The sequence below is a fragment of the Myotis daubentonii genome, chromosome 10, assembly GCF_963259705.1.
Source record: "Myotis daubentonii chromosome 10, mMyoDau2.1, whole genome shotgun sequence".
NCBI lineage: Eukaryota > Metazoa > Chordata > Mammalia > Chiroptera > Vespertilionidae > Myotis > Myotis daubentonii.
In genome coordinates this window covers 73,828,053-73,852,213 of record NC_081849.1, presented here as the reverse complement: position 1 = coordinate 73,852,213, position 24,161 = coordinate 73,828,053, and the positions used below count along the sequence as shown (strand labels likewise).

Genomic DNA, 24,161 nt, shown 5'->3' with positions numbered 1-24,161 from the left:
AAGCAAAACAATAAGGAAAATTGTGCTGTGCTTTGACAAGCTAAACATTTGTTTCCTGGGACTATGGTAAGTATTCCCACAGACATTCCAACTTTCCCCACAGAGCTTAATTCACTTTATAAAAATATTGTTTTAGCCTTCTTTTTGAGGAACACAGTGCATGTTGTTTATTTGAGAAGTCAGATATAAATTTGGTACTCAGAATTCTTATCCTATCCTATATAATAAAAGGCTAATATGCAAATTGACCAAATGGTGGAATGACTGGTCGCTATAACACGCACTGACCACCAGGGGGCAGACGCTTGATGCAGGAGCTGCCCCCTGGTGGTCAGTGTTGCTCAGCCAAAAGCTGGGCTCACGGCTGGCGAGTGCAGTGGTAGTGGCAGGAGCCTCTCCCACCTCTGTGGCAGCGCTAAGGATGTCTGACTGCTGCCTCGGGTAGGGGGCCTAAGCTGTCAGTTGGACATCCCCCGAGGGCTCCTGGACTGCGAGAGGGCACAGTCTGGGCTGAGGAACTCCCCTCCCCCCCTCGCCGAGTGCATGCATTTTCGTGCACCAGACCTCTCCATCTCCTGCAAACCTCCCACCAAGGACTGAGCCCACAACCCTGACTGGGAATCGAACCGTGACCTCATTCATAGGTTGATGCTCAACCAGAGTCACTCCAGCTGGGCTATGTAAAATTATTTTTTTAAAAAATGGCTTCCACAAACTGATTTTATAATGCAATGAATGCTACCTTTGTTATGTTGGGGACCACAAAACCTGTGGACCCTATAAAATAATCTGTGCAACATGGATACATAAAATGCAGACACAACATTTCAACCAGGAGAAGCATGCTCACTGTGACGAGTCCTACCTAAACATTTGACAGTCCCAATGGCGTGTGCAGAGGCTGCTCGAGGTTTGTTGGTTACCAGAGCAAGTTCTCCGAAGTACTGTCCCCGAGAACACCGAGCGATTTCCACTGCACCGTTCTCTTCCACTTCTGCTTTACCCTGACAAGGTAATTAAAAGCATCAGCTTTTACTCTGTGTGTTGAAAAAACAGAAGTTAACCTTCGTCTAAACATCAAAAAGAAGATTTATTATGTTCCTAGCTAATATGTGGATTTGTTAAAACTCACCTTCCTTTTCATAGTAATTTTCACTTCTCCAGATTCTACAATGAAAAAAGAATCAGCCAAATCTCCCTAATAAAACAAAAACAGAGAATGAAAATGCAAATTTCGTTGAGAAAAATCCTCTTGCCTATCATGACCCTGAAGTCAGTCCAACCCCAATGTACAGATGATTTGCCTGGAAAGTGAGTCCCATTGAGAACAGGCTTTATTTACCTTCCTAAATAGAGGTTGTAATGATTTCATTTGTAAATTTATTTTAAATAATGTACTCTCTACCATCGCATTTCTGAGTCATGAAAATATGGCAAATAATGCTGGGGTAAGAATTCCACCCAAGCGTCAGCCCGGATAACGGCACAGATGTTGGAAAAGGCAGCACCATTCCCAGCAGCACCTGCTCAGTCAGCAGGATTGGCAGCAGGTGCTATGCACACTGTGTTACAAGTAGTAGCATGGTACCCCAAGATAAGCCATGGACTTTCAAAGAGAATACACCCAGACTTATTTGGAAACTGTAGATATGGGTCCTGATGTTTTGACTGCCAGTTAGGGACCAAAGATGCCAGTTTACTGACAATCCACCTCAAGGCCTCAAAAACACTGGGGGCTTTTGGGGCTGGGTGAAAAATGTGAAGGGATTAAGCAACAACAACAAACAAAAAATAAAACCCTTAAAAAAAAGAAAGTGTCATTTCTAACTGCATATCCATTTTTTCTTGGTGGTGGCTTATTTTTGTTAAGTATATTTTTAATGATTTCAGGAGGAAGGAAGGGGGAGGCAGAGAGAGAGACAGACATCAATGATGAGAGAGAATCATTGATCGGCTGCCTCCTGCACGCCCCACACTGGGGATTGAGCCCTCAACCCAGGCATGTACCCTGACCAGAATCAAGCCTTGACCTTCTGGTTGGTAGGTCGATGCTCAACCACAGAGCCATGCCAGCTGGGGTTGGTGGTGTTTTTGAATAAACTCTGCTTTGATTTCCAATGCTGCCTTCTGAATTAAATAGTATAATATAGAAGACAGTGGATACTGACTTTTCCTGAGCCTCTCAAAGTGATTCTGAAGAAATTTAGGTACTTCAGAACTCTTTAGTATTACAATTCTAGAAATAGAGTATCAGATTACATCAAATAATACTGAGTCAAGATTTACTAGTATATTATATAGTATAGACATGTATGCTTATAAATGCTTAATAGACAATACTTCAAAATATCTTTAATAAACTCCAAGTGAAGTGTACATATCTCCTTTCCCTTATCTTTACATCAGGTTTTCATAAGAGCTTCATGTTAACTTTTCAAGTGTTTTGAATCATAGTAGGTCTATCAACTGCTGTGTAATTTAGTTTTCAAAACATGCTCTAAGTCCATGTAAAACTGGTGAAATCGGAGTAAGGTCTATGACCAATGTCAGTTTCCTGGTTTTGATACTGTGCTACAAGTAATGCAAGATGCACTGGGAGAAACTGGGTGAACAGTGCATGGGACTTCTCTGTATTATATCTGCAACTTCCTGTGAAGCTATAGTTATGTCAAAATAAAAGGCTAAAATAAAATCATTTCAAAAGTACTCTGTATTTTTTATCAATTTATATAGCAGAACCTTAGCCCTGTTTTCTAATTTCATTTCACTTTTCCCCAACCCTTCACTGCTCTAATCTGTAAGGGTGTGGGGTGGGGGTGGGAGGGGGGGGACCGGACAGAAATTGATTTACTTATTTGGCTTCTAAAACAATTATTCTTTCCTCTGTCTCACAGACTTCGAATCTTGTTTCACATATACCCAAAGAAAACACTATTTTATTTTTTTTAATCCTCACCTGAGGATATTTTTTCCATTGATTTTTAGACAGAGTAGAAGGGAGGGACAAGGGTGAGAGAGCGGGTAGAGGGGAGAGGGAGACAGGGAGAGAGATGAGAGAGACACAATGATTTGCTTGCCTCCCAAACAAGCCCAGATGGGCCGGGGATGGACCCTGCAACCAAGGTATGTGCCCTTTTGACTGGGACTTCAGCCTATGACCCTTCAGTCCGTGGGCGATGCTCTAACGCCACTGAGAAAAACCAGCCAGGGCAAGAGAGAATGTTTTAGAAAAACAGTACAACATAATATCTGATAAAAATTACAGAATCTGGCCCTAGCTGGTTTGGCTCAGTGGACAGAACATCAGCCTGCGGACTGAAGGGTCCCGGGTTCGATTCCGTTCGAGGGCACATGCCTGGATTGTGGGCTCGTCCCCAGTGGGGGGCCTGCAGGAGGCAGCCGATCAATGATTCTCTCTCATCATTGATGTTTCCATCTCTCTCTCCCTCTCCCTTCCTCTCTGAAATCAATAAAAAAGTTACAGAATTTATTAAAAATCTGTTTAAATCATTCGCTCAATACCCCAAACATGTAACTAGGAATACGGTGCTGTCCATGCGCCTTATTTGTGAACTTTAACTGTCTTCGTAAACCTACTTCTGAGCAGCCCTGTTCTCACCAAGGCACGTATTACTGCTGTCTCCGACTGGGATCTTAGAAAGATTTGTGGTCACATAGCACGTTGGCCCTGATTCAGTATCTGGAAGCCAACACAGTGCATGGTACAGTGTGTTCCCTTCTTGGTTAATTTTTTCAGGGAGCAGCCTCAGGTGTCATTGTGAACTGACCATAGAAAATTCTAGTTTCTTCCAATGTACATTCTGAGTCCTTATTAATCTCACAGAACACTCACCTGTTTTTTCCTCTTATAAATGGCATCTTATTATTCTTTATATACATGTCGTGTACAAATATAAAATTATGCAGAAATCCATTTGACGATTTAAGATATATTCATTAGGAGTTAATTATATAAATAAAAGTATTCAAATAGCTTAATGGCTATAAATGAAACCATTTTTTTTAACTGGTCATTGGTAAAAGTAATATTCATTTAATCCATCACTACATGCTAAATTCATTAAGATATACAATGTATAAGAACCTTTTGGGATAGAACCCTAAACTATATTACGTAGAAAGGATTATACCTGAGCAATGATTTGTTCTCCATCGTTGTATACTTTGGTGCCTATCACATCTACCACTTTCAGGCGTTCAGAAACCTACAAAGGAAAAAAGACTATTAAACAGATTAACTGGGAAATCTTACCTATTTCAGAGGTTTAAAAATTGGTAGCCTAAAAGCCAAATAAACCGAGCAGCATGTGGGTTTGTGTGTGTTATATCAAACATTCAGCCTGCATTTTCGCCTGGCAACAATAAACTTTGGTGAAATAGCAGCTGTTTCTTTAGATGGAGCACATGTTCTCCAGTTTACCAAAATCCCATCCTCGGGGCGTGGTTTTTCCTTTTTATGTTGCCTGCCTAGCTCTGAGTGCATTTGGACTTCCAATCCCTGATCTATTTTTACTTAAAGAGATGCTGCTAGAGAAGATCAGCTGCCGATTATGCATTCTGCAATGTAGCCAAAATTTCTGCCAGGCATATACTGACAATACAACAAAGATACTTCAGTAGATGAGTCAGTACTAACCACAAAGTATTTGGCCCAGATGCTGGATGGATGATGCTGCCAGCCGCCAAGACGGGGAGGAGGGGCAGAGTAGATTCAGGATGTGAGATTTGAGATGTCTATTAGGTGTCCAAGAGGAAACGCTAAATATGCAATGAGATGAATAAGTCTGGCATTCTAGGGAGGGACTTGTCCGATGATGTCAATTTTAAAAGACATCAACACACAGTGTTTAAAGCCAGGGGATCTGACAAGTTCACCAAGTGAATAAGAGTAGCCTGAATAAAGTGGCAAAGATGACTGAGAAGAGGAGGCCAGTGAGGACATGAGGGTTGTTTTTTTGTAATTTGAGGGATTTATTTTTTGGTGAGGGGGAGAATTTTGTTCTATTTTTTGTTTCTTTTCCCTGGTATGTTTATAATAGACACTCATTACATGGAGTTAATATTGACAGTGTGCATTTAGATCATCTCTCCCTATAAAGGTATAATTAGTGGCTACTGCTGACATTTACATGGTTATTTTAAGTCTGCTTTTAGAAAGGGACCACATATACCTCTGCTGTAGATGCTCGCAGGAATCTATTACTTATAAACAATAAAACAAATGCAGTTATAGGTGGTAAAAAAAATACTGAGCTATACAAAAACCATAATTTAATCTTTTAATGAAAATGTGGATTTTTTATTCAAAGAAAATTTTGTATAGAAATAAACATTCCTAAGGAAACAGAAGCTTTTAAAACAAAATAAAAACATATACTTACTTCCAAAGATTTAAGGAATGGCAGTGACTCGATAAAATTTTCATACATTTTTCTCTTTTTGGCATTATTTTTTACAATTATTCTCCTGAAGGTTACCCTGTCCTAAAAGCAGAATTTAAAATGTTATTATACTTTTAATGTTACTTAAGATTTTTATTTCTTTAAGCATAAAATATGGAGCCATATAAAACGTTATTTTCAGTTTTTTAAAGAAGAATCAGTTTATTCAGAGATTTACCACCATGTAATTAGGCTAACCCCACAAGGTGGCACTGTTGCACCATTTACAAAACTAGATACTAGCACTGTGTTCTTTTCCCCACCTCAACTTTGAGATATAATTAACTTAAAAGTATACAAAGTATTGATTTGATACACTTATACAATGACATGACCAGCACAGTAGAGTTAGTTAAAAGCCTTTATCGCCTCACATAATTAACATTTTTCCTTTGTAGTAAGAACATTTAAGATTCACTTTTAGCAACTTTCAAATATATAATACAATACTGTTAACTATGATCATCACACTATATATTAGATCCCAGAATTTATTCATCTGATAATTGGAATTTTGTAGCTTTTGAAAAATATCTTCCCATTTCCTCCACCCTCTGCCCCTGGCAACCACCACTGTATTCAGTTTCTATGAGTTTGCACTAGCACTCATTTCTTTTACCATAAATAATACCTTACAGCATTACAAAATCAATTCAAGAAGGCATGACCAGCATTTTTTTTCTTTTGTTAATCCGCACCTGAGGATATTTTTTCCATTGATTTTTAGAGAGAGTAGAAGGGAGGGAAGGAAAGGGAAAAGGATAGAAACATGGATGTGAGTGAGAGACATCCCCTGGTTGCCTCCCACAGTGTCCAGACCAGGGCTGGGGATCAAACCTGCAACCCAGGTATGTGCCCTTGACCAGGAATCAAATCCACAACACTTCAGGGCAGTGGCCACACTCTAACCATTGAGAAACACTGGCCAGCATGATCAGCATTTATGAGGTATAATTGACATATAACATGAGTTTCAGGTGTAAAACATGATTCAATATTTGTATATATTGCAAAATGACCACCACAATAAGCTTAGTTAATATCCGTCACTTTACATAGTTAAAAAACCTTTTTCTTTGTGATGAGAACTTTAACAAACTACTCCTGCAGCAACTTTCTTCTTTCATTATTTGATATACATTTTAAATCATTTTTTATTTTTCAATTACACTGGACAATACAATATTATATTACTTTCAGATGTACACTCCAGTGATTAGTCATTGTAATCAGTGGTCACCAACCGGTGGTCCTCGGACCACTGGTGTCTATGAGGTCCGAAGGGTTGGCGACCGCTGCATTATATGACTTACTAAGTGATCATCCCGATAAATCTGGTACCCATCTAACACCATACATAGTTACTAGAATATTGTTGACTAGAATATTATATTCTCTTTGCTATACTTTACATCCCCATGACTATTATGAAACAACCAATTTTCTTAATCCCTTTGTCTTTTTCACCTGTCTTTCCAGTACCCCTCCCATCTGGCAATTGTCAAAATGTTCTCTATTTATGAGCCTGTTTCTGTTCTGCTTGTTTGCTTACTTTGTTTTTTTAGATTCAATTGCTGATAAATATATATATATATATATTGCCTTAATTGCCATTTTATTATTCACATTTTTTAAACATTAAAAAAGGTGTTGACTTTTTTGAGAGAGAGGAAGGAAGAGGGAGAGAAACATCAATATGAGAGCATAAAATTGATTTGCTGCCTCCTACACGCCCCTTATAGGGGATAGAGCATGCAACCTGGGCATGTGCCCTGACTGGCAATCGAATTGGCAACCTTTTGATCCACAGGATGATGCCCAACCGAGACACACCAGCCAGGGCTGTTCATATATTCCACCACCACCACCCCCTCTTGAAGAAGACCCTTTAACATTTCATGTAATACTGCTTTGGTAGTGATGAATTCCTTTAGCTTTTTCTTGTCTGGAAAGCTCTCTGTATAACCTTTGATTCTAAATGATAACTTTGGTAGGTCGAGTAGTCTTGGTTGTAGGTCCTTGTTTTTCATCACTTTGAATATTTCTTGCCAATCCCTTCTGGCCTGTAAAGTTTCATTTGAGAAATCACCTGACAGTCTTATGGGAACTCTCTTGTAGGTAATAACTGCTTTTCTCTTCTTTTAAGATTCTCTGTCTTTAACATTTTGCATTTTAATTATGTTGTGCCTCTTTGGGTTCATCTTATTTGGGACTTTCTGCACTTCCTGGACTTGTATGTCTACTTCCTTCACGAGGTTAGGGAAGTTTTCTGTCACTATTTTTTCAAACAGATTTTCAGTTTCTTGCTCTCTCTGTTCTCCTTCCGGTACTCCCCATGATGCGAATATTGGTACGCTTGAAGTTGTCACAGAGAGGTTCCTTACCCTATGTACATTTCCACCCCACCGCCCCCCCCCCCCCAAAAAAAAACGTCTGCTGTTCTGATTGTTTTTTGCCTCCTTATATTCCAAATTACTGATTTGATCCTTGGCTTCAACTACTCTACTGTTGATTACCGGTAAATTATTCATTTCAGTTAGGGTATCCTTCATTTCTGACTGGTTCTTTTTTTATGGTTTGCATGTCCTCTTTTATGCTGATGAAGCACTCACTAAGTTCACCGAGCATTCTTATAACCAGTGTTTTTAACTCTGCATCTAGCAGATTGCTTGTCTCTATTTTAATTAGTTCTTTTTTAAAGGAGCTTTGTTTTCTTCTTTCATCTGGAAGGTGTTTCTTTGTATTCTCATTTTGGCAGCTTCCTTGTGTTTGTTTCTATCAATTCGGTAGAGCTGCTAGTCTCTCAGGCTTGGTGGCCTCATGTAGTAGAAGTTCCATAGGGTCCAGTGGCACAGCTTTCCCCAATTACCCAAGCTGGGCATGCGGGTGCACCCTCCTGTCCCCCATGTGGTCTGTGTATACCTTCCTGTTGTAGTTGAGCCTTGATTGCTATTGGCATGTCAATGGGAGGGATTTACCCCCAGGCTCATTGGCTGCAAGGACTGACTACGACCACTGCCCACCAACCACCATGGAGGATCAGCTGTGCGGGTGCCTACCTCACAGAGCAGGGCTTAATCCAGTGGGGTTCTGGTGCCTGCTGAGTCTGCCCCTTGAGTGTTACACTTGTAGAGATGGTTGGGTGGAGCTCTGATGTCCTGTGGGTGCACTGGCTCTGGGGCCTCCAGGGAAGTGCAGGCCAAGGTCAGCCACTGCCTATGTTTTGCCCACAGATTACAATACGGTCAAACCTCGCTTCTTGAACATCTCCCACCTAGAACAACTTGGTTCTCGACTAAGAGGTTTACACAAATGTCTTGGTTGTCGACCAAAACTTAACAGTTTTCGACCTGACAACCCTTTCATGCTGATACCTCAGCATCGCAAAAAGCATCTCTCGGGCGATAAAGGAGAGATGCTTTTGTTGCTGGTGAAATCAATGGTTAGCACAATTTTAAAACATAATGCTGCTAAGGGTGTGAAAGTGCTCACAAAACAACAATCACAGGCAATTGAATAGGTAGAAAATCTGTTGTTTGGATAAATGAAAAGCAGTTAACCAGTAACAGCATTTCGGAGGCAGTGATATGTTAAAATTTTGTTTAAGGCTAGCAGGGATGGTTCTGTATACTTGAGAAGTTTTAATTGTAGATTAAACAGTACATTAGACATGTATTGCATATGAGAAAGGTTGAAACAGAAAATCATTTGGGGGTCTGGGATGGATTATTTCAATTTAAATTATTTCTCTACTGGGAAAGAATGATTCGGTTTTCAAACAATTCGCCTCTCGAACAGCCATCTGAGCAAATTAAGTTTGAGAAGTGAGGTTCCATTGTCCTTACACAGAAAGCTATGTCAAGAAATAGCACTGAAGGCTTTGGTTGTTTGTTTATTGTGTGGCTGGCTGGTTAAAAGGGAATAAAAGAGGACCATTTTGGATCTGAGTGTCTTTTCCCAGGACAAGTACATTCAGCACCTGACTTGACTGGGGAAAACGACATGAAGATTTCACCCAGCCGGGTCTTAGTGCCCAACCTTTGAGCATCCAGTAGTTGCTTGTAAAATCCCCCGGTGCCTGGTGATCCCAAATAAACCCACCTATTCGAAATAAAATACTGTCTCTACCTGGTAGTTGTCATAATGCTTTTTACAAATAACACCGAGCTCAAAGAAATATGTCACTCACCAAACCCCACAGAGCACCAGGAGAGGTAGCAGTGATTGTAGCTGCTCTGGGTGTGTTGTACATTAAGGCCAGTTCTCCAAAGCTCCCACGATTATCGTAGTTACCAACACATCTTCCAACACCATCACATTTCACATAAATATCGAATGTTCCTCTGTTGGACACAGGGAAAATAAGAGGCAAAAGTAATTCAGGTAAAACCTCATTCCAATAAAACCCGGTGTGAGAGAAAAGCCCTGTGTGTGCAATAAAATTTCATTCCCAGCCTCCCTTCCCCCTCCAAGGAAAATAAGCAGTAAAAGGGCATTAACATATGCCAGGGACACCAACTGGTCCAGACAAGCATGAAGGAACCATTACTAGACAAGGGTGAGGACCATACTTGTGCCTGCTGGGGATAATGAGGCAAAACAATACAAATTTGAGGTAATAAAATAAATGCTAAAAATATAACTAAGAGCAACCAAGCAGTATATGCATAGACTGCTATCTGAGAGAATGTATATGAAAATGCTGACTACAGTTATCTGTGAGCATGGGAACACTGAAAGATTCCAGGGACATTAATTCTCTCATTAAAAAGTTTCTGTTTCTAAAACGAACATGTATTACTTTTGAGATCAGAAGAAAGTAACTATATATGTGTATGTATATATATAAAATAGTTCTAACAACTTGGTCAATCACTACGGTACAGCACTTGTGAAGGTCTTTTATCATCTAGGAAGGGCTGGCGAACTGTGGCCCACACACTGGCTGCCTGCTTTCGCAGATAGTTTTACTGGACACAAACACATGGGTTTATGTGTAACCGATAGCTGATTTGGGCTGTGGCAGCAGAGTTGAGTAGCTACAACAGAGACCACATGGCCCACAAAGCCTAACAAATTTACATCATCTGGCCCTTTACTTTACATCAAACCCTAAACTAAGAAAAAGCATAAAACGTGGCAGAAATTCAGACTAAATACCTGATCAGACTAAATACTGATAAGTTTCTCTGTGCTTATCTTTTAGTTGGAGTTCTTTTGCTAGGCGAATAAGCCTCATTTTGCATGCTACTGAACTACATACGTCCAGATCCTATATTTACGTGAACTACACTCTTCTGTGGAGGGCTGGAGAACAAGGCTTCAAGGCTTGCTGAAGCGCCTGTGATGGCAAACGGTTCTTTGGCTTTATCTTATTGGTTAAAGCGGTGATGGCGAACCTTCTGAGCTCGGCGTGTCAGCATTTTGAAAAACCCTAACTTAACTCTGGTGGTGCCGTGTCACATATAGAAATTTTTTGATATTTGCAACCATAGTAAAACAAAGACTTATTTTTGATATTTATTTTATATACTTAAAGGCCATTTAACAAAGAAAAATCAACCAAAAAAAATGAGTTCGCGTGTCACCTCTGACACGTGTGTCATAGGTTCGCCATCACTGGGTTAAAGCCTAACACAGACGCAAAAGGGAGTGCTTTTATTAAAAGATGGATTAGGAATGGTAAAAATACAATACAAACAAAAACGTAAAAAAACAGAGAAAGATATTAATGAATAAGGAAGGGAATACTGACTTTTAATACAATTCACAGACAGAATGGCTGTTTCAAGGATACCATCTAGAATTTTTTCATGAATAATTATTTTTCATGTATAGATTGATCCTTCTATTTCAGACTATTTACACTTTTGCACTAAAACTGTTCTCTACATTTTCTACTTTGAATAAGATAAAATATACAATAAACGTGCTGATGAGAAAGAAAGTAAGCAATAGTCCGGTTGAAATCACGAATCTAACATCTGTTAAATACTGTGTGGTGCTTTTTTATATAGATCCCTTCCCCGATAATGTGAGGCCTCAGGCATGGAAAGAACACAAGAGACCTGGCGGCGGGGTTGGCTCTACACCCATCATCTGGGCGATCTTAACCTACTCACGTCACTTCCGTGTGCCTGGGAGTTTTCACCTGCCAAATGGGTGACTAGGATCTACCTGAAAAGGATGTGCTACAGACAAACGTAAGGGAATTATTATAGTCACACTACCTTCTAAGAGAAGATTAATCCTGTACTGTATGTGGGGTTCTAATATGCCCCTACAATTAAGTACAAGTAAACAGTTGAATACATTTCTGAGGTGTTTCACTGATGAAAGCCATTAATGATACCAAAACCATGACTTTAACTTACATAGGAGACAAGTGGTTCTGTTCTGTTCTAAAATCAGACTCCACCGCAGCTCTAGCTACGACTGCCTTGGCAACAGCTCCCCAAGGTCCCGGGAGCATGTGGGATGAGGGAATGGAGGCATCAGTGAAAACCCTTCGTTCAGAGAGCAGGCACTGCTGAGTTACAAAAGGCAGCACCCAGAGTCAGGATCAAGGCATGAGGACTAAGCAGACAGATGGCGAATCTTTTTCCGCAAGGCTTCCGAGTTGAACACAGTTGTACCCAGAGAAGCAAATGTGATCCAATAAATCAGGCTGGAGACGATCTGTGTCCCACCCAAAGCGAGAAGGGCTGGGGATACCAACTGTCTCATGAATACGTCATCATCGCTTTACAAAAGTGAAGAAATACAGACTCCATTCAGACTGCTCTCTATTACATTTTAGAACTCTGACCTAATTACCCCTAAAAGCATCCAGAGCGGAGTTACAGTGCCTATTAGGTAGTAATCAGAGGAAAGAGGCAAAAGCAACTATGTATTAATTTGCTATCATTATAACAATTGAAATTTTACACGAAAGGTTCGTTACATTTCAGTAGGGAAGTTATGCAAAACTTACCTATCGATTACGTAAAAGTTGTCACCATCATCACCTTGATCGATTACGTGTTCCCCTTCTTTGACCAATTTTTCAAACATGGCATCTAATACCTGAGACATCTGCTCCTATTTTTTTTTAAAAAGAAAAGATATAATCTTTATGTTTATCTAGAACATGTTTTCCTAAGTAATCATAATTAGTTTTATATTTCTGTGAACAAGTGCAAAGAATTGGAAATATCACCATTGCTATTAAGTCATGTCAAAAAAGAAACAACAGTCTTTCTGATCACATACAAAAATGATTAAATATTTACTCTCCTATTCAATATCTAAATGAAAGTAATTATAATTAGTCTATTTCAGAAAATTTGCAATGATCACCACTTTAACATGAAAAATCAACCACCAAACCACATAAACTTTGTGAAATACAATCTTAGCAACTAAAATGACCAGGTGAAGCAAGGAACTACTGCAAATACCTTAGGGGGGCAGGGGAGCGATACAAGTGGAAAACACAGACTGAAGAAACAAGATGCTCTGGATGAAAAACACGAACAGACCACATGTGACCCCTCCTTCTGAACATTTCACAGGCAACATGAAGGTATGAATACACACAGTATGGAGCGTGGGAAGGGGAAGCTGACGGAGGTGAGATGTCCGTAGCACTGGTGAGCTAAATGGCAGGTGGCAGAGAGAGGGCACAGCCCAAAGTAGGGTAGATGGACCTGCAGCGTGAAGGGGTCAACCAACCGTCAGGGCACCGTCAGGCTGGAAAACACCTGCCTCATTCAGGATGGGACTGATTCACCAACACTTAATTTCCCTTTTCTGTTTGTTTGTTTTGTTAATCCTCACCCGAGAATATCTTTCCATTGATTTTTTCCTCCCATTGATTTTTAGAGAGAGTGGAAGGGAGGGGGAGAGACACAGAGAGAGAAACATCAATGTGAGAGAGACACACCGAATGGTTGCCTCCTGCACGCATCCCGACGGGTGGGGGGGGGGGGGGGATCAGGTCAACGCTCTATCTGCTGAGCCAAACCAGCTAGTTTCCTTTTTGTTGTTGTTGTTTGTTATAGCCATTTATATGGGTAAACTGGTTTTGATTTGCATTTCCCTAACGACTAACCATGTTGAAATTTTTTCATGTCCTTATTGGTCATTTGTATATATATTCTTTGGAGAAATATCTATGCCTGTATTTTGCCCATTTTTGAGTTGAGTTGCTTCTCTTTTTGTTGCTGAATTGTAAGAGTTCTTTATATATTCTGGATACCAAGTCCTTATCATACATATGATTTGCAAATATTTTCTCCCATTATGTAAGTTGTCTTTTCACTTTAAAAAAAATAATGTCCTTGGATGCACAATTTTTTTTTAATTATGAAATCCAGTTTATCTTTTTTTTCTTTTCTTACTCCTGTTTTTTTGGCATCTAAGAATCCACTGCTAGACCCAAGGTCATGAAGAAAACCTCTGTGTTCTTGTCTAAGAGTTTCATAGTTTTAGAGTTTACATTTAGGTCTTTGATCCGCTTTGAGTTAATTTTTATATATGGAATGAAGTAGGAGTTAAGCTTTGTTCTTTTATGTGTGGATATTCATTTGTTGAAGAGACTACTCTTTCATTATTAAATGGTCTTCAAATTCTTGTTGAAATCAAATAGTCATAGATGTATAAGTTTATTTCTAGACTCTCCATTATCCCATTGTTCTATATGTCTATCCCTATGCCAGTAACACATTGTTTTTTTCTGTTTTCTTTTTAAAATATATTTTTATTGATTTCAGAGAGGAAGGAGAGGGAGAGAGAGAGATAGAAACATCAATGATGAGAGAGAACCATTGATAGGCTATCTCTTGCATGCCCCCTACTGAGGATCAAGCCCACAACCCGGGCATGTGCCCTTGATTGGAATCGAACCTGGGACCCTTCAGTCCGCAAGCTGATGCTCTATCCATTGAGCCAAACCAACTAGGGCAGTAGTAACACATTGTTTTGATTACTGTAGCTTTGTAATAAAAGTTTTGAAACTGGCAAGTGTATCTTTTAACTTGTTCTTTTTCAATATTATTTTGCTATTGAGGCCCCCTTATTATATATACAATTTTAATACATTAAGACAACAAAATGCTAATGTTTTCATGATTTAGCTTCCTAATACATCTTACCAATTTTAGCTTTTACAAATAAATTAATGCTAATAAAAATATTTTTAAAAGAAGATTATGGGATCCCTATAAATACAGACATATTACTAAGTAAAAAAAAAAAAAGATCTGGTCAGAACACTGTGTAGAGTTTCCTGCCACCAATATTTTAAAAAGGTTATACTTACGTATACAGAGCACAGCCCTGGAAAAATGCACATGATAAAGCTAACAGAACTTGGCTCCTGAGAAAGTGGGCTGCTGGGCGGCAGGGATGACGGAGATTTCCTTTCACTGACTGCTCTTTTGTTGTTTTAGGATTTTTACTCCTTTGTTCTTTTTGAATTTCTGTGAATTGTATATGTATACTGATTTAACATGTTTAATTCCTTAAAAAACCCAATTCTCCATTTAAACAGAGAACATAACATTGCATCTTCATGTGAGCTAAGAAAAACTGCTGGGAGGGCAATGGTGATGGGTACAGGAAGTGGTGTTCTCGCCTGCCCTGGGTCTCTGTGTGAGCTCTGGCACCTCTTCATGAAGCAGCAGCCAGGGCTGAAGAGGATGCCGAGGCGGCAGGAAAACGGTGCTTTCTTCATGTGGTGCTAATTGACCCCACAGGGGCCATTTTACCCAAATGCGTTCACCAGCCAGGCAACATATGGTCACCTATCAAAATTATAACATTTGATTAAGTGGTTTACTAATATTTTGTTTCCCTTACTGTTTATATTTCAACTCTTTTAGGGCAGATGGAGGGGTAATATTACTTCTATTGATCAGTTCTGGCTGTAAATGTCGAATGGAGTCACAGCTGAAAAATACGGCTATAGAAAGTATTTTTGCTATCTTTGAACTAGCTGCATTTTAAAACATAAAGCTTAAGAATGCATATAAGGATATATAAAAAAGTCATTCCTGAAAAAAATACAGCACAATTAATTCTTCCAGAACTTCTCTATGTGACAGGTGTCTGTTCTAGTCAATCAAAATGTAATTTCCCCATAATTATGCACAGACTAGGAAGAACTTAGGAAATAGTTAATATGCAGAGGCTTACCACAATGACTGACAACTACTGTAGGCAATCCACATATTATTCTCCTACAGAATGCAGTTTCAAGGCTGAGCTCAGTAAAAGGGCTCCGACTCAAATAAAAGTAACAATTTAGCGGGGCTGGCATGGCTCAGTGGTTGAGTATCGACCTATGAACAAGGAGGTCACAGTTCAATTCCCGGTCAGGGCACATGCCTGGGTTGCGGGCTCGATCCCAGTGTGGGGCGTGCAGGAGGCAGCGATCAATGGTTCTCTCTCATCATTGATGTTTCTATCTCTCTCTCCCTCTTCCTTCCTCTCTGATATTAATAAAAATATATTTTTAACAAATAACAATTTACTCTCCATTAATGAAAGAGATTATCCTATAGCTTAGGAAAATTATTTCAGTTTGCCTCATATTAGAAATATTTCAGAAGAAAAATGGCCTACTGAGTTGAGCATTAAAATATTCATGAAAAGAATATCTTCAAAGAGACTAATAATTATAAATGCTGTGCTTAGCACATGAATATAAAGCACTCCAAGGAAGAATGTTCTGAGGCCTAGGAGGTGCAAGATTTTCAGGATAAACAATGACTTCAGGAAATGCAAACGAGAGAGTAGACACGAAGCCAAGATTGTTCTTCTTGCTAGTCAGTAATGACTGTTTCCTGTTCCTCTGGGGAGTTTTCTTCCCATCATTCCAGCTAGACACTGGGAGTCATCCCAGACTCTTCTGTCAGGTCCCAATTTATTCGATCAGCAAGTACCAGCTCCTGCTAATTCTGACTATTTTGTGAAACCATCCCTTTTCCCCTTCCCTAGTTGGGTCCATTTCTTCTCCCTGGATTATAGCACTGTTTCCCCCATCGAGTTCCATTCCTTTGTCCTTGCCCTGCCACTCTTCCGTCTTTAACTCAACCCTCTACGAGGCCACCACCATGACCTTAGACACGTCTGATTGTCACATCCTCTGCTTAAAATGTACAGTTGTGCCTGCCCTCTGCGTCCAGTACGTGTCCCATGCTACAGCGAGGCATTCAGGAATGGTCACACAACACACGTCTGAGCTCCCACCTCTGGATGTCTCCCACTTGAGGCTCCAGTGCTAACACTCTGTACTTTTCTTCAACTGTCAGTCTCCTACTCATTTCCTGAGGTGGCTTCTCCAGCCTCCTGAATCGTCGGGTGAGGCTAAGAGGCCCTCATCCTCTCTTAGTGCCCTGACCGTAGCACAGCATTTATCATGTTTTACCCCAATTGCTCTGTATGCGTATTTGAATCCCTCCTTGATTTTCGTTCCAAGAGGACAATACCACGTCTAAGTCTTTCTGTGGCCTTCAACACTTTAGACAGGCCTTGGGGCATAGTGGGTAGTCAAGGAATTGAACTGAAAGAAGTTGCTGCATTATAAACAGATTATAGGCATTGAACATGTAATTCAAATAAACGCATTTGGGTTATTGTAAAAAAATGTATACCATAAAAACTAGAAAGCTACTTGAAATAAGAGCTTAACCTAAGGTCTTCAATCTGCCAAGTTTGAGGATAAGTTTCTTATTACATACAGGTGGTAATTTGCTGAGAAGAATTAACTTTTACTTATTTATATTCTGTATCTTTCCTAGAAGGGAAAGTGAGATAGTGGGGGAAATAAGTCAAAATGGTTTGAGCTCGCACTCAATAAAAGATCTCTTGGAAACAATATGTAAATAATATTTGCTTTTTACCTATAAAACATTCAATAATGATAATTCATTAATTAGTAGTTTCATGAACTAGCTTTTTCTTTGTTAAAAAAATAAATACAATGAAGACCTTTAATATATATATTGAAGACTTTCAACAAAGTAGCAAAAAATGTCTAAAAAAATTCCCATGTTTATAAAAATAATCACTTTACAAAAATACTCAGCCACCCCGCCAGGGCTACACTAAATTCTTAAATTTTCTATCTTAATTCCATTTTTTAGTCTTCTATTATTAGATAGAATAACCAGCAACCCCATTCTTTATAGCTCCTAGTTTTGCAAGCTAAGGGATAATTTAATCAAACTGGTCAAAACTTAAAATGTGTGGTCCCAAAACAAGATCTCCAAAGTCATAAAATGTAATCCAAGCTCCTGAAGAGCATGATATAAACAAACATTAAATGGTATTAGAAACAAGAGCTTTTAAAAATATGTTTGTAATAAGACCCAGTGTAGACTTGGCATAATGCAGTACCTTCCTCTTTATAAAAACGGCCTTTTAAAGTAAACCTCACCATAAAAAGAGTGGGTCTAGATGTAATGCCTTCTTCTCTAGGCCATCAATCTGAAAACTAAGACCCGGACAACGTTTGACCGGAAACAAGTTGAGGTAAGTCACCGAAGCTGACTCAGTGCTCGCAGCTGGAACACGGCAGCAGGGGCTCCTTCCCAAATGACCGGATGGCAGTGAATGAGCGCCATCCGTGATGATGGACGTAAAACGGGGCAAAACCTGAGCAGCGTGCTCACTCACACCGAGAGGGGGTATTCTAGACATACACCCAAAACCGAAGTCTGGAAATTTCAAACTCCTTACAAAGAACAGAAAAATACCCCTACCTTTAAAACCAGTAAAATGTTATTTTGCAAACACGTATACGTTATAGATTAGAACATAGTTACTATTACCAGCTGGGCCCTGCACATCCCTGCATGTTCCAGTTCGGTGTACCAAGAATGCAAGGTCCTAACTTTTCTTCAGCTGGGCCGTTTCTCAGGGCTTTGTTTATAGCTTGTAACTTAGAGGGAGGAGTTAGTATCTTCGCCCAGACAAACAGCAGGTCTGCTTACTCCTTGCTCAAACAGCGTGAACCTCCCAAGCTCAACACAAGTGCTCCTCATACAACCCACTGCGTGTGCAGGCACCCACGGTGGGGCCTTTACATCGGCCGGGTGATGTTAGCTTGCACAGACAGTGAAATCCAAGACGCTGCACAGTTCTTCACACAGAGACTGAAAAAACCATTTCTGTTACTGAGATCTATCTTACCGGATCCAGGTTCTTAAATAGCAGGATGTCTTTACAAGCCTCTTGCAATCGATTTCTTTGATCATCAGTTTTTGGATGTATAATCTAAAAAAAAAAAATTAAACAAACAATTAGTCTACTCTTCTTACTTGTGAGAATAAAATTTCCTAGTAGGATGTTAAAAGGAAGATTTGTGAGTGCTGAGGTTTATTTCGGTGACTAGACACCTATCAGCCCATTAAGTAGGGAAAAAATAATACAATTTATCTCAGGGAGGGTTGCACATTGATTAATACACTTGAATGGTTTTCTTTAATTTTTCAGTAACAGTTGGCCTTCAATATTGTATTAGTTTCAGGTGTACAGTATAGTGGTTAGACATTTATATAATTTATGAAGTTATCCCCCCTCTAAGTCTAGTTCCCATCTGACACCATAGTTATTACAATATTATTGACTATATTCTCTATGCTGTACTTTATATCTCCATGGCTATTCTAAATCTACTTTGTACTTTTTAATCCCTTCACTTTTTCACCAAGTCCCCCAGCCCCTCTCCCATCTGGCAACCATCAGTTTATTTTCTGTATCTGAATTTTTTTCTGTTTTGTTCATTTACTTTCTTTTTTAGAGTCCATATATAAGTAATATCAATGGAATTTGTCTTTCTCTGACTTATTTCATTTAGTGTAATATCCTGTAGTTCCATCCATGTTATCACAAGTGGTGAGATTTCATTCTTTTTATGGCCAAGTAATATTCTGTTGTATAAACAGGGTGGGGAAAAAGTAGGTTAATAGTTGTTCATATGGAAAATAATATAATAAATCATAATACAGGAATAAACTCTGTTTCCCACATTCACAAATGTTAACCTACTTTTGCCCCGCCCTGCATGTACTGAGTCATCTTTATCCAATCATCTATTGATGGGCACTTAGATTGCTTCCATATATTAGCTATTGTAAATAATGACACAATGAACACAGCGGTGCGTATATCTTTTCGAATTAGTGTTTTGGATAGCACTTGAATGTTTTTCAAAGGAGTGGTTCTCCCCAGGTTAGCAAGTTCAGACTCAGGCAGTGGTGTTTTGTGCCCATGCATATTTTAGAACTTACCATGGGAAATGAAAATCAGCACTTCAAGCCCATCTCAGATGGCTAAACACTAATGAAAATCATAGGCCCAATAAGAATTGAGGGAACTTACAGTGTATATGTATATGTGTACATATATATATATACATCCTATTTGTGTGTGCAAACGACTATTAGCCACTGAGAGAGGAAGTCACTGCATTTTTTCTTATAGGGATATAATATATGCAAACTTTTGTTTACTAATTAATATTAATCTCAAACTACATTCTAAGGCAGTGATGGCGAACCTATGACACGCGTGTCAGAGGTGACACGCGAACTCATTTTTTTGGTTGATTTTTCTTTGTTAAATGGCATTTAAATATATAAAATAAATATCAAAAATATAAGTCTTTGTTTTACTATGGTTGCAAATATCAAACATTTTTTATATGTGACATGGCACCAGAGTTAAGTTAGGGTTTTTCAAAATGCTGACACGCTGAGCTCAAAAGGTTCACCATCACTGTAATCTAAGGTGACACCTAAACACAGGAAAAAAAAAACAGATTTGATGACGACTAACTCACTGTATACAAGGACTTTAAAAATGTGGGCATTAACTAAATCATGCCAACCAAAATTCACTCCTCCCTACTTTAAGGAAGGTTAGCTAATAACACAAAACAAAAAGTTATTTCGTGCTTCATGAAATTCACTGAGACTTTGAACCAAAGCAATCTTATGTTTGCCGCTGAGACACTCTATCCTCAGAGAGAAAAAGTTGGGGATACCATGTCACCCCGGTTGAACTAACTTTCTAGGTCCAACATGCTGGGCGCCATGTTGGCAAACCAAAACTTTGATAACTTTTGTGTACTTGTAAATGCTCTGCTTTACCAGAAATGTGACATATCCTGTCACCAATCCCTGAAAGCTAAGCCAACTCTGGTCTCTACATCAATTTCCTTGTTCCTTATTCATTTTCTATCTTTTCCCCCAACCCTCCTGGTGCTGGAATCGCCACAGTAAAGGAGCGAAATGGGAATTCCTTGAAGATCTGCTGGTCACATAAGTCTCCTTATCTTGCTACCACTGGATTTTACATATATTTCAGGAAGCTTACTGATGCTATGACTTCGGGATGCAGTATCTGCTTTTCTGTATTAAAACTCAATCTTACTGAAGTATTTTTGAGAGCTACAGAAATAGATTTTTGTTTATATTTTAAAGGCCAAATTAAAAAGGAGGACTTTTGTAAAGCATGTACCAAAAAAAAGAGTAAATTATTACTTCCATTTTTCCAGGCAGTGCAATCTCTAATTTAGCTTACTTTTTACTAAATAAATAGAAAAACAAAGCTAAAGAATTTGCTTCAAACCAAAATGATCAAATTTTTACAAAAACATTAGGACCTCCAAGAAACCAGTTTCTGAGCAAACTATGAAGACTCATAGACTTAAAAAGAATAACAACTGCTACACTGACACTTTATTAGCACCATGCTCTAACCAGCTGAGCTAACCGGCCAGCTGCTACACTAACACTTTAGATGTTACTTTATTCTGATTTTTTTGTTCTTGTATTATTATTTAGTAATTATTGAATTATTTTCCTGTATTTCCTTTTTGTTGAATTTATTGGGGTAACACTAGTTAACAAAATTATACAGGTTTCAGGTGTACAATTCCACAAGACATCATCTATGCACTGTATTATGTGTTCACCACCCCAAGTCAAGACTTCTTCCACAGTGAGAATTTATTTTTCTTAGTATTTCTAATAAAGAAAAATACTGAGAAGAGACTTCTATTCCTGCTAATTTATAATAACAGAAGCTTACTCTGAAACAAACAAAAAATTAGTAAACCCAAAGCAGTATATAGATGCAACACAATTTCTATCCAGATGCCAATGGTGTATTTCACAGAACTAGAACAAATATTCCAAAAAATTATATAGAAACAAAGGAGACCCCAAATAGCCACAGCAGTCTTGAGGAAGAAGAACAAAGTTGGAGGAATCACTATGAGAAAGTTGTATTTTTACACAAGAAATAAAACCACAAACTGCAGTGATTTTTTTATATTCGCCTTTCCTTTAGTCAAAGAGAGTCTTTGGATAAAGTAATTCTATAGAACTTGAAGAAGAAGTAAGCTATAGAGATAAGACTAGGGCAAGAAACAGTCAAAATAATTCCATTATGTCTCCTGTTTGTTAACATCTTTCCTATTATTATTTTCCTTACCCAAATACAGAAGTAATTTAAAATTAATTTATTCAATAAATTACATACCCTGGATTCTGTATCATCCTCTTCTTCATCAGGATTATAAGCTTCTGCACATACTATAAAAAATAAAAATGGGCATTTTAAAGATTCTTTCATCAAGAAACACACTATAATAAATATCTATCTTAAAAAATTAATAAACAGGAAGAGTACCATGGTGGTCTAAAAACCATTAATTCGCCTCATCCAGGACAAGCAGTATATGCCAAACCAGTTTCCTCTTGTAATATATATGAAATGTATTATAATAACAGGGCTACGCTTTAAGACACTGACAACTGCTTTGTTGTTGTTGTTACTCCTCACTTGAGGTCATTTTTTCCATTGATTTTTTTGAGAGTGAAAGGGAGGGAGGGAGGGATGAGAGAGACACATGGATTGATTGCTTCCCATATGCAGGATGGAAACTGCAACCCAGGTATGGTCCCTTCACTGGAAATTGAAGCCACGACCCTTTGGTGCATGGGGTGATGTTCTAACCACATAGCCAGACTGGCCAGGATCTGACAATTGCTTTTTGTTTTTTCTTTTCAGAGAAACATAGCTTACCCTGTTTCACTTCCGTTTCCAAGCTATGGAAATGCATAAAATATAAAAATTACCTAAATAAACAGCAAAATAAGTCTAAGTCTGCTACGAAATGATTAATTTAATTATAAAGTTAGGAGTAAATTTCACAAATTACCCATAACCCAATCTTCCAGGAGCAAATACTATAACATTTTGCATAGTCCTATCCAGTCTTTATTCTGGATTGAGTTCATACTGCATATGCAATTTAAAACCTTCTTTAATAATTTCACATGCCATTAGATACATTTTGTAAATATTGTTTTAAGGACTGCTGATTATTCACCATGAGCTATAATTAACCACTCCCCTAATGCTAGACACTTAGCTGACTTCTATTCAAACAAGCTTGCAATAAATATCTTCATGCAGAAATATTTGTCTACATTTCAGAGTATGCTGTAGGAATTATTCCCCAAATGTAATTTTTTTTGGGGGGAGGGGGTGTTATGAAAAGATATGACAATTTTTAAGACATACTCATCCACAAATTTCTTTCCAGGGAGATTGCACCCATTCACTGCCCTACGAAGATTATATGTAAGAAGACTCCTCTAAACTACCACAGAGTTAGATATTGATGCTTAAATCTTTGCAATTTAGATGAAAAAAGGATTCAAATTTTTGAAAATTATGATTGAATTTGAATCATTTTCAAATGTTTATAAGTTGGCTATATTTTCCCCTTCCTTCTTATGAGGAATTTATGTACATATTTGGTATTCTTTTTGACTTATACAATTTTAATACTACTTTGTCATATTTTTCACAAGCACTTCATCCAGTTTGCCTTTTAACTATAATTAAAGTTTTTACAGATTACACATTTATTTATTTTTAATGTACTGATATCAAGGGAGAAATTTCCCCAATATGATTTAAATTAAAATGTTAAACATCACAAAATACCACTGGTTCTGAGCTTGGAAATTCCTTTTTTATTTGCAAGTCTAAAGATTTGTTACTTCTCTTTTCTTTCAGTTTGTTTAAAAGTAGATCTCTTCACATTTACCCTTTAACCCACATGAACTTAATTCTGCCATAGATATAGAAATTTAAAGAACAGAGTATAGGCCAAAGGCTGAGAAATGTCTTTCCAAGGGTCTCAAATGGCGTCAAGAATATTATCATCATAAGTGCTGCTATTACCATTATTACTCTAAAACCTGACATTAGCTTTTGTTCCTCTAGGCATTGCTCTATATATGCAGGCCAAAATTATTCTTTTTTAAAAATTAAATTGAAAAACTTTTCATCACCATTTATCCCCCATACCCTCCTTCACCTCCACCCAGCACCCACCCTCCCCCCCGCACAATCACCACACTGTTGTCCTAGTCCATGAGTTCTTTCTCTCTTTTTTCCCCCCATGGCCCCTGCCTTCCCATTCTTGGCCCCACCACTCACCGGAGAGCTGTCAGCCCACTCTATCTATGAGTCTGTCTTGGGTTTGCTTGTTAGTTTAGTTTGTTCATGAGATTCCACATATGAGTGAAATCATATGGTATCTGTCTTTCTCTGAGTGGCTTATTTTACTTAGCATAATGTTCGCCAGGTCCATCCATGTTATTGCAAAAGGTAAAATATTATTATTTCTTA

At 38.5% G+C, this 24,161-nt stretch overlaps 2 protein-coding genes across 2 annotated transcripts in view; one reads left to right on the top strand and one right to left on the bottom strand.

Moving 5' to 3' along the window:
• LOC132211130 (ubiquitin-conjugating enzyme E2 R2-like) overlaps positions 1-24,161 on the top strand; it is a 920,533-nt gene that overhangs the window by 408,092 nt on the left and 488,280 nt on the right. The gene's annotated exons all lie outside the window — the stretch shown is intronic.
• The window catches only part of PRKAR2B (protein kinase cAMP-dependent type II regulatory subunit beta), a 75,651-nt gene that overhangs the window by 5,624 nt on the left and 45,866 nt on the right, over positions 1-24,161 (bottom strand). The window contains exons 3-10 of the mRNA XM_059712808.1: positions 21,996-22,048; positions 18,639-18,722; positions 12,436-12,542; positions 9,652-9,805; positions 5,403-5,504; positions 4,152-4,226; positions 1,133-1,198; positions 866-1,004 (exon numbers count right to left, since the gene is read on the bottom strand). Of these exons, the coding sequence (XP_059568791.1) occupies positions 866-1,004; positions 1,133-1,198; positions 4,152-4,226; positions 5,403-5,504; positions 9,652-9,805; positions 12,436-12,542; positions 18,639-18,722; positions 21,996-22,048 (780 nt within the window). The remainder of the gene's footprint in view (positions 1-865; positions 1,005-1,132; positions 1,199-4,151; positions 4,227-5,402; positions 5,505-9,651; positions 9,806-12,435; positions 12,543-18,638; positions 18,723-21,995; positions 22,049-24,161) is intronic.